The 10,162-nt window shown below is 53.4% G+C and overlaps 1 protein-coding gene across 1 annotated transcript in view; it reads left to right on the top strand.

Annotated features, from left to right (window-relative positions):
• The window catches only part of strn (striatin, calmodulin binding protein), a 94,482-nt gene extending 84,525 nt beyond the window's left edge, over nucleotides 1-9,957 (top strand). Inside the window, exon 17 of the mRNA XM_072463485.1 lies at nucleotides 9,765-9,957. Coding sequence (XP_072319586.1) covers nucleotides 9,765-9,934 — 170 coding nt within the window. The 3' untranslated portion in view covers nucleotides 9,935-9,957. The remainder of the gene's footprint in view (nucleotides 1-9,764) is intronic.
• The last annotated feature ends 205 nt before the right edge of the window (nucleotides 9,958-10,162 follow it).

Below are 10,162 nucleotides of genomic sequence, written 5' to 3'. Positions count from 1 at the left end.
CCTCTTTAGCCCCGCTTTAGCCCCTCTTTAGCCCCTCTTTAGTCCTGCTTTAGCCCTGCTTTAGCCCCCTCTTTAGCCCCTCTTTAGTCCCGCTTTAGCCTGCTTTAGCCCCTCTTTAGCCCCTCTTTAGCCCCTCTTTAGCCCTGCTTTAGCCCCTCTTTAGCCCCTCTTTAGCCCCTCTTTAGCCCTGCTTTAGCCCCTCTTTAGCCCCTCTTAGGCCCTGCTTTGGTCCCTCTTTAGCCCCTCTTTAGCCCCTGCTTTAGCCCCTCTTTAGCCCCTCTTTAGCCCTGCTTTAGCCCTCTTTAGCCCCTCTTTAGCCCCTCTTTAGCCCCTCTTTAGCCCTGCTTTAGCCCTGCTTTAGCCCCTCTTTAGCCCCTCTTTAGCCCTGCTTTAGCCCCTCTTTAGCCCCTCTTTAGCCCTGCTTTAGCCCCTCTTTAGCCCCTCTTTAGTCCCTCTTTAGCCCCTCTTTAGCCCCTCTTTAGCCCTGCTTTAGCCCCTCTTTAGCCCCTCTTTAGTCCTGCTTTAGCCCTGCTTTAGCCCCTCTTTAGCCCCTCTTTAGTCCCGCTTTAGCCCCTCTTTAGCCCCTCTTTAGCCCTGCTTTAGCCCCTCTTTAGCCCCTCTTTAGCCCTGCTTTAGCCCCTCTTTAGCCCCTCTTTAGTCCCTCTTTAGCCCCTCTTTAGCCCCTCTTTAGCCCTGCTTTAGCCCCTCTTTAGCCCCTCTTTAGTCCTGCTTTAGCCCTGCTTTAGCCCCTCTTTAGCCCCTCTTTAGTCCTGCTTTAGCCCCTCTTTAGCCCTCTTTAGCCCTGCTTTAGCCCCTCTTTAGCCCCTCTTTAGTCCCTCTTTAGCCCCTCTTTAGCCCCTCTTTAGCCCCTCTTTAGCCCTGCTTTAGCCCCTCTTTAGCCCCTCTTTAGCCCTGCTTTAGCCCCTCTTTAGCCCCTCTTTAGTCCCTCTTTAGCCCCTCTTTAGCCCCTCTTTAGCCCTGCTTTAGCCCCTCTTTAGCCCCTCTTTAGTCCTGCTTTAGCCCTGCTTTAGCCCCTCTTTAGCCCCTCTTTAGTCCTGCTTTAGCCCCTCTTTAGCCCCTCTTTAGCCCTGCTTTAGCCCCTCTTTAGCCCCTCTTTAGTCCCTCTTTAGCCCCTCTTTAGCCCCTCTTTAGCCCTGCTTTAGCCCCTCTTTAGCCCCTCTTTAGTCCTGCTTTAGCCCTGCTTTAGCCCCTCTTTAGCCCCTCTTTAGTCCTGCTTTAGCCCCTCTTTAGTCCCTCTTTAGCCCTGCTTTAGCCCCTCTTTAGCCCCTCTTTAGCCCCTCTTTAGCCCCTCTTTAGTCCCTCTTTAGCCCCTCTTTAGCCCTGCTTTAGCCCCTCTTTAGCCCCTCTTTAGCCCCTCTTTAGTCCTGCTTTAGCCCTGCTTTAGTCCCTCTTTAGCCCCTCTTTAGCCCTTCTTTAGCCCCTCTTTAGCCCCTCTTTAGCCCCTCTTTAGCCCCTCTTTAGCCCTGCTTTAGCCCCTCTTTAGCCCCGCTTTAGTCCCTCTTTAGCCCCTCTTTAGCCCCTCTTTAGCCCCTCTTTAGTCCCTCTTTAGCCCCTCTTTAGCCCTGCTTTAGCCCCTCTTTAGCCCTGCTTTAGCCCCTCTTTAGCCCCTCTTTAGCCCCTCTTTAGCCCTGCTTTAGCCCCTCTTTAGCCCCTCTTTAGCCCTGCTTTAGCCCCTCTTTAGCCCCTCTTTAGCCCCTCTTTAGCCCCTCTTTAGTCCTGCTTTAGCCCCTCTTTAGTCCTGCTTTAGCCCCTCTTTAGCCCCTCTTTAGCCCCTCTTTAGTCCCTCTTTAGCCCCTCTTTAGCCCCTCTTTAGCCCTGCTTTAGCCCCTCTTTAGCCCCTCTTTAGTCCTGCTTTAGCCCTGCTTTAGCCCCTCTTTAGCCCCTCTTTAGTCCTGCTTTAGCCCCTCTTTAGCCCCTCTTTAGCCCTGCTTTAGCCCCTCTTTAGCCCCTCTTTAGTCCCTCTTTAGCCCCTCTTTAGCCCCTCTTTAGCCCCTCTTTAGCCCCTCTTTAGCCCCTCTTTAGCCCCTCTTTAGCCCTGCTTTAGCCCCTCTTTAGCCCCTCTTTAGTCCCTCTTTAGCCCCTCTTTAGCCCCTCTTTAGCCCTGCTTTAGCCCCTCTTTAGCCCCTCTTTAGTCCTGCTTTAGCCCTGCTTTAGCCCCTCTTTAGCCCCTCTTTAGTCCTGCTTTAGCCCCTCTTTAGCCCCTCTTTAGCCCTGCTTTAGCCCCTCTTTAGCCCCTCTTTAGTCCTGCTTTAGCCCCTCTTTAGTCCCTCTTTAGCCCTGCTTTAGCCCCTCTTTAGCCCCTCTTTAGCCCTGCTTTAGCCCCTCTTTAGCCCCTCTTTAGCCCCTCTTTAGTCCTGCTTTAGCCCTGCTTTAGTCCCTCTTTAGCCCCTCTTTAGCCCTTCTTTAGCCCCTCTTTAGTCCCTCTTTAGCCCCTCTTTAGCCCCTCTTTAGCCCCTCTTTAGCCCCTCTTTAGCCCTGCTTTAGCCCCTCTTTAGCCCCGCTTTAGTCCCTCTTTAGCCACTCTTTAGCCCCTCTTTAGCCCCTCTTTAGTCCCTCTTTAGCCCCTCTTTAGCCCTGCTTTAGCCCCTCTTTAGCCCCTCTTTAGCCCCTCTTTAGCCCTGCTTTAGCCCTGCTTTAGCCCTGCTTTAGCCCCTCTTTAGCCCCTCTTTAGCCCTGCTTTAGCCCCTCTTTAGCCCCTCTTTAGCCCTGCTTTAGCCCCTCTTTAGCCCCTCTTTAGTCCCTCTTTAGCCCCTCTTTAGCCCTGCTTTAGCCCCTCTTTAGCCCCTCTTTAGTCCTGCTTTAGCCCTGCTTTAGCCCCTCTTTAGCCCCTCTTTAGTCCTGCTTTAGCCCTGCTTTAGCCCCTCTTTAGCCCCTCTTTAGCCCCTCTTTAGCCCTGCTTTAGCCCCTCTTTAGCCCCTCTTTAGCCCCTCTTTAGCCCCTCTTTAGCCCTGCTTTAGCCCCTCTTTAGCCCCTCTTTAGCCCTGCTTTGGTCCCTCTTTAGCCCCTCTTTAGCCCTGCTTTAGCCCCTCTTTAGCCCCTCTTTAGCCCTGCTTTAGCCCCTCTTTAGCCCCTCTTTAGCCCCTCTTTAGCCCCTCTTTAGCCCTGCTTTAGCCCTGCTTTAGCCCCTCTTTAGCCCCTCTTTAGCCCTGCTTTAGCCCCTCTTTAGCCCCTCTTTAGCCCTGCTTTAGCCCCTCTTTAGCCCCTCTTTAGTCCCTCTTTAGCCCCTCTTTAGCCCCTCTTTAGCCCTGCTTTAGCCCCTCTTTAGCCCCTCTTTAGTCCTGCTTTAGCCCTGCTTTAGCCCCTCTTTAGCCCCTCTTTAGTCCCGCTTTAGCCCCTCTTTAGCCCCTCTTTAGCCCTGCTTTAGCCCCTCTTTAGCCCCTCTTTAGCCCTGCTTTAGCCCCTCTTTAGCCCCTCTTTAGTCCCTCTTTAGCCCCTCTTTAGCCCCTCTTTAGCCCTGCTTTAGCCCCTCTTTAGTCCTGCTTTAGCCCTGCTTTAGCCCCTCTTTAGCCCCTCTTTAGTCCTGCTTTAGCCCCTCTTTAGCCCCTCTTTAGCCCTGCTTTAGCCCCTCTTTAGCCCCTCTTTAGTCCCTCTTTAGCCCCTCTTTAGCCCCTCTTTAGCCCTGCTTTAGCCCCTCTTTAGCCCCTCTTTAGCCCTGCTTTAGCCCCTCTTTAGCCCCTCTTTAGTCCCTCTTTAGCCCCTCTTTAGCCCCTCTTTAGCCCTGCTTTAGCCCCTCTTTAGCCCCTCTTTAGTCCTGCTTTAGCCCTGCTTTAGCCCCTCTTTAGCCCCTCTTTAGTCCTGCTTTAGCCCCTCTTTAGCCCCTCTTTAGCCCTGCTTTAGCCCCTCTTTAGCCCCTCTTTAGTCCCTCTTTAGCCCCTCTTTAGCCCCTCTTTAGCCCTGCTTTAGCCCCTCTTTAGCCCCTCTTTAGTCATGCTTTAGCCCTGCTTTAGCCCCTCTTTAGCCCCTCTTTAGTCCTGCTTTAGCCCCTCTTTAGTCCCTCTTTAGCCCTGCTTTAGCCCCTCTTTAGCCCCTCTTTAGCCCCTCTTTAGCCCCTCTTTAGTCCCTCTTTAGCCCCTCTTTAGCCCTGCTTTAGCCCCTCTTTAGCCCCTCTTTAGCCCCTCTTTAGTCCTGCTTTAGCCCTGCTTTAGTCCCTCTTTAGCCCCTCTTTAGCCCTTCTTTAGCCCCTCTTTAGTCCCTCTTTAGCCCCTCTTTAGCCCCTCTTTAGCCCCTCTTTAGCCCCTCTTTAGCCCCGCTTTAGCCCCTCTTTAGCCCCGCTTTAGTCCCTCTTTAGCCCCTCTTTAGCCCCTCTTTAGCCCCTCTTTAGTCCCTCTTTAGCCCCTCTTTAGCCCTGCTTTAGCCCCTCTTTAGCCCTGCTTTAGCCCCTCTTTAGCCCCTCTTTAGCCCCTCTTTAGCCCTGCTTTAGCCCCTCTTTAGCCCCTCTTTAGCCCTGCTTTAGCCCCTCTTTAGCCCCTCTTTAGCCCCTCTTTAGCCCCTCTTTAGTCCTGCTTTAGCCCCTCTTTAGCCCCTCTTTAGCCCCTCTTTAGTCCCTCTTTAGCCCCTCTTTAGCCCCTCTTTAGCCCTGCTTTAGCCCCTCTTTAGCCCCTCTTTAGTCCTGCTTTAGCCCTGCTTTAGCCCCTCTTTAGCCCCTCTTTAGTCCTGCTTTAGCCCCTCTTTAGCCCCTCTTTAGCCCTGCTTTAGCCCCTCTTTAGCCCCTCTTTAGTCCCTCTTTAGTCCCTCTTTAGCCCCTCTTTAGCCCCTCTTTAGCCCTGCTTTAGCCCCTCTTTAGCCCCTCTTTAGCCCTGCTTTAGCCCCTCTTTAGCCCCTCTTTAGTCCCTCTTTAGCCCCTCTTTAGCCCCTCTTTAGCCCTGCTTTAGCCCCTCTTTAGCCCCTCTTTAGTCCTGCTTTAGCCCTGCTTTAGCCCCTCTTTAGCCCCTCTTTAGTCCTGCTTTAGCCCCTCTTTAGCCCCTCTTTAGCCCCTCTTTAGCCCCTCTTTAGTCCTGCTTTAGCCCTGCTTTAGCCCCTCTTTAGCCCCTCTTTAGTCCTGCTTTAGCCCCTCTTTAGTCCCTCTTTAGCCCTGCTTTAGCCCCTCTTTAGCCCCTCTTTAGCCCTGCTTTAGCCCCTCTTTAGCCCCTCTTTAGCCCCTCTTTAGTCCTGCTTTAGCCCTGCTTTAGTCCCTCTTTAGCCCCTCTTTAGCCCTTCTTTAGCCCCTCTTTAGTCCCTCTTTAGCCCCTCTTTAGCCCCTCTTTAGCCCCTCTTTAGCCCTGCTTTAGCCCCTCTTTAGCCCCGCTTTAGTCCCTCTTTAGCCCCTCTTTAGCCCCTCTCTAGCCCCTCTTTAGTCCCTCTTTAGCCCCTCTTTAGCCCTGCTTTAGCCCCTCTTTAGCCCTGCTTTAGCCCCTCTTTAGCCCCTCTTTAGCCCCTCTTTAGCCCTGCTTTAGCCCCTCTTTAGCCCCTCTTTAGCCCTGCTTTAGCCCCTCTTTAGCCCCTCTTTAGCCCCTCTTTAGCCCCTCTTTAGTCCTGCTTTAGCCCCTCTTTAGCCCCTCTTTAGCCCCTCTTTAGCCCCTCTTTAGCCCCTCTTTAGTCCCGCTTTGGTCCCTCTTTAGCCCCTCTTTAGCCCCTCTTTAGCCCCTCTTTAGCCCTGCTTTAGCCCCTCTTTAGCCCCTCTTTAGTCCTGCTTTAGCCCTGCTTTAGCCCCTCTTTAGACCCTCTTTAGCCCTGCTTTAGCCCCTCTTTAGCCCCTCTTTAGCCCTGCTTTAGCCCCTCTTTAGCCCCTCTTTAGCCCTGCTTTAGCCCCTCTTTAGCCCCTCTTTAGCCCCTCTTTAGTCCTGCTTTAGCCCTGCTTTAGTCCCTCTTTAGCCCCTCTTTAGCCCTTCTTTAGCCCCTCTTTAGTCCCTCTTTAGCCCCTCTTTAGCCCCTCTTTAGCCCCTCTTTAGTCCTGCTTTAGCCCCTCTTTAGCCCCTCTTTAGCCCCTCTTTAGCCCCTCTTTAGCCCCTCTTTAGCCCCTCTTTAGCCCCTCTTTAGTCCTGCTTTGGTCCCTCTTTAGCCCCTCTTTAGCCCCTCTTTAGCCCCTCTTTAGCCCTGCTTTAGCCCCTCTTTAGCCCCTCTTTAGTCCTGCTTTAGCCCTGCTTTAGCCCCTCTTTAGCCCCTCTTTAGTCCTGCTTTAGCCCTGCTTTAGCCCCTCTTTAGCCCCTCTTTAGCCCCTCTTTAGCCCTGCTTTAGCCCCTCTTTAGCCCCTCTTTAGCCCCTCTTTAGCCCCTCTTTAGCCCTGCTTTAGCCCCTCTTTAGCCCCTCTTTAGCCCTGCTTTGGTCCCTCTTTAGCCCCTCTTTAGCCCTGCTTTAGCCCCTCTTTAGCCCCTCTTTAGCCCTGCTTTAGCCCCTCTTTAGCCCCTCTTTAGCCCCTCTTTAGCCCCTCTTTAGCCCTGCTTTAGCCCTGCTTTAGCCCCTCTTTAGCCCCTCTTTAGCCCTGCTTTAGCCCCTCTTTAGCCCCTCTTTAGCCCTGCTTTAGCCCCTCTTTAGCCCCTCTTTAGTCCCTCTTTAGCCCCTCTTTAGCCCCTCTTTAGCCCTGCTTTAGCCCCTCTTTAGCCCCTCTTTAGTCCTGCTTTAGCCCTGCTTTAGCCCCTCTTTAGCCCCTCTTTAGTCCCGCTTTAGCCCCTCTTTAGCCCCTCTTTAGCCCTGCTTTAGCCCCTCTTTAGCCCCTCTTTAGCCCTGCTTTAGCCCCTCTTTAGCCCCTCTTTAGTCCCTCTTTAGCCCCTCTTTAGCCCCTCTTTAGCCCTGCTTTAGCCCCTCTTTAGCCCCTCTTTAGTCCTGCTTTAGCCCTGCTTTAGCCCCTCTTTAGCCCCTCTTTAGTCCTGCTTTAGCCCCTCTTTAGCCCCTCTTTAGCCCTGCTTTAGCCCCTCTTTAGCCCCTCTTTAGTCCCTCTTTAGCCCCTCTTTAGCCCCTCTTTAGCCCTGCTTTAGCCCCTCTTTAGCCCCTCTTTAGCCCTGCTTTAGCCCCTCTTTAGCCCCTCTTTAGTCCCTCTTTAGCCCCTCTTTAGCCCCTCTTTAGCCCTGCTTTAGCCCCTCTTTAGCCCCTCTTTAGTCCTGCTTTAGCCCTGCTTTAGCCCCTCTTTAGCCCCTCTTTAGTCCTGCTTTAGCCCCTCTTTAGCCCCTCTTTAGCCCTGCTTTAGCCCCTCTTTAGCCCCTCTTTAGTCCCTCTTTAGCCCCTCTTTAGCCCCTCTTTAGCCCTGCTTTAGCCCCTCTTTAGCCCCTCTTTAGTCCTGCTTTAGCCCTGCTTTAGCCCCTCTTTAGCCCCTCTTTAGTCCTGCTTTAGCCCCTCTTTAGTCCCTCTTTAGCCCTGCTTTAGCCCCTCTTTAGCCCCTCTTTAGCCCCTCTTTAGCCCCTCTTTAGTCCCTCTTTAGCCCCTCTTTAGCCCTGCTTTAGCCCCTCTTTAGCCCCTCTTTAGCCCCTCTTTAGTCCTGCTTTAGCCCTGCTTTAGTCCCTCTTTAGCCCCTCTTTAGCCCTTCTTTAGCCCCTCTTTAGTCCCTCTTTAGCCCCTCTTTAGCCCCTCTTTAGCCCCTCTTTAGCCCCTCTTTAGCCCTGCTTTAGCCCCTCTTTAGCCCCGCTTTAGTCCCTCTTTAGCCCCTCTTTAGCCCCTCTTTAGCCCCTCTTTAGTCCCTCTTTAGCCCCTCTTTAGCCCTGCTTTAGCCCCTCTTTAGCCCTGCTTTAGCCCCTCTTTAGCCCCTCTTTAGCCCCTCTTTAGCCCTGCTTTAGCCCCTCTTTAGCCCCTCTTTAGCCCTGCTTTAGCCCCTCTTTAGCCCCTCTTTAGCCCCTCTTTAGCCCCTCTTTAGTCCTGCTTTAGCCCCTCTTTAGCCCCTCTTTAGCCCCTCTTTAGTCCCTCTTTAGCCCCTCTTTAGCCCCTCTTTAGCCCTGCTTTAGCCCCTCTTTAGCCCCTCTTTAGTCCTGCTTTAGCCCTGCTTTAGCCCCTCTTTAGCCCCTCTTTAGTCCTGCTTTAGCCCCTCTTTAGCCCCTCTTTAGCCCTGCTTTAGCCCCTCTTTAGCCCCTCTTTAGTCCCTCTTTAGTCCCTCTTTAGCCCCTCTTTAGCCCCTCTTTAGCCCTGCTTTAGCCCCTCTTTAGCCCCTCTTTAGCCCTGCTTTAGCCCCTCTTTAGCCCCTCTTTAGTCCCTCTTTAGCCCCTCTTTAGCCCCTCTTTAGCCCTGCTTTAGCCCCTCTTTAGCCCCTCTTTAGTCCTGCTTTAGCCCTGCTTTAGCCCCTCTTTAGCCCCTCTTTAGTCCTGCTTTAGCCCCTCTTTAGCCCCTCTTTAGCCCCTCTTTAGCCCCTCTTTAGTCCTGCTTTAGCCCCTCTTTAGCCCCTCTTTAGTCCTGCTTTAGCCCCTCTTTAGTCCCTCTTTAGCCCTGCTTTAGCCCCTCTTTAGCCCCTCTTTAGCCCTGCTTTAGCCCCTCTTTAGCCCCTCTTTAGCCCCTCTTTAGTCCTGCTTTAGCCCTGCTTTAGTCCCTCTTTAGCCCCTCTTTAGCCCTTCTTTAGCCCCTCTTTAGTCCCTCTTTAGCCCCTCTTTAGCCCCTCTTTAGCCCCTCTTTAGCCCTGCTTTAGCCCCTCTTTAGCCCCGCTTTAGTCCCTCTTTAGCCCCTCTTTAGCCCCTCTCTAGCCCCTCTTTAGTCCCTCTTTAGCCCCTCTTTAGCCCTGCTTTAGCCCCTCTTTAGCCCTGCTTTAGCCCCTCTTTAGCCCCTCTTTAGCCCCTCTTTAGCCCTGCTTTAGCCCCTCTTTAGCCCCTCTTTAGCCCTGCTTTAGCCCCTCTTTAGCCCCTCTTTAGCCCCTCTTTAGCCCCTCTTTAGTCCTGCTTTAGCCCCTCTTTAGCCCCTCTTTAGCCCCTCTTTAGCCCCTCTTTAGCCCCTCTTTAGTCCCGCTTTGGTCCCTCTTTAGCCCCTCTTTAGCCCCTCTTTAGCCCCTCTTTAGCCCTGCTTTAGCCCCTCTTTAGCCCCTCTTTAGTCCTGCTTTAGCCCTGCTTTAGCCCCTCTTTAGCCCCTCTTTAGCCCTGCTTTAGCCCCTCTTTAGCCCCTCTTTAGCCCTGCTTTAGCCCCTCTTTAGCCCCTCTTTAGCCCTGCTTTAGCCCCTCTTTAGCCCCTCTTTAGCCCCTCTTTAGTCCTGCTTTAGCCCTGCTTTAGTCCCTCTTTAGCCCCTCTTTAGCCCTTCTTTAGCCCCTCTTTAGTCCCTCTTTAGCCCCTCTTTAGCCCCTCTTTAGCCCCTCTTTAGTCCTGCTTTAGCCCCTCTTTAGCCCCTCTTTAGCCCCTCTTTAGCCCCTCTTTAGCCCCTCTTTAGTCCTGCTTTGGTCCCTCTTTAGCCCCTCTTTAGCCCCTCTTTAGCCCCTCTTTAGCCCTGCTTTAGCCCCTCTTTAGCCCCTCTTTAGTCCTGCTTTAGCCCTGCTTTAGCCCCTCTTTAGCCCCTCTTTAGCCCTGCTTTAGCCCCTCTTTAGCCCTGCTTTAGCCCTGCTTTAGCCCCTCTTCAGCCCCTCTTTAGCCCCTCTTTAGCCCCTCTTTAGCCCCTCTTTAGCCCTGCTTTAGCCCCTCTTTAGCCCTGCTTTAGCCCCTCTTTAGCCCCTCTTTAGTCCTGCTTTAGCCCTGCTTTAGCCCCTCTTTAGCCCCTCTTTAGCCCTGCTTTAGCCCCTCTTTAGCCCCTCTTTAGCCCTGCTTTAGCCCCTCTTTAGCCCCTCTTTAGCCCCTCTTTAGCCCTCTTTAGCCCTGTTGTGCGCCCCCTGCAGGTCACGACTGCTCGCTGCGCCTCTGGAGTCTGGACTCTCGCACGTGTGTCCAGGAGTTCACTTCTCACAGACGGAAGTTCCATGAGTCCATCCACACGGTCACGTTCCACCCGACGCTCGGATACATGTGCAGCGGAGGAGCCGACGCCCTCGCCAAGGTCTACGTGTGAGGGCGGGGCCGGAGGGGGCGGGGCCGGAGGGGGAGGGGCCAGAGGGGGAGGGGCCAAGTCAACTCTCACCTCCATAAAATAAACAGAACATTAAAGTCAGAAACGTGCCAAATGTTTAAATAAAGTGTTTTATTTATTGATCAAACTTTAAACTCACGTTCCATGAGATGAAGCTGGCGCGCCCTGCTGGATGTGCGCAGTACCGCGCCCTGCTGGATGTGCGCAGTA

This window comes from Eucyclogobius newberryi, unplaced genomic scaffold (assembly GCF_026437365.1).
Source record: "Eucyclogobius newberryi isolate DKJ021-1_F unplaced genomic scaffold, fEucNew1.0.hap1 SCAF_4, whole genome shotgun sequence".
NCBI lineage: Eukaryota > Metazoa > Chordata > Actinopteri > Gobiiformes > Gobiidae > Eucyclogobius > Eucyclogobius newberryi.
This window is presented reverse-complemented; position numbering and strand designations above follow the sequence as displayed.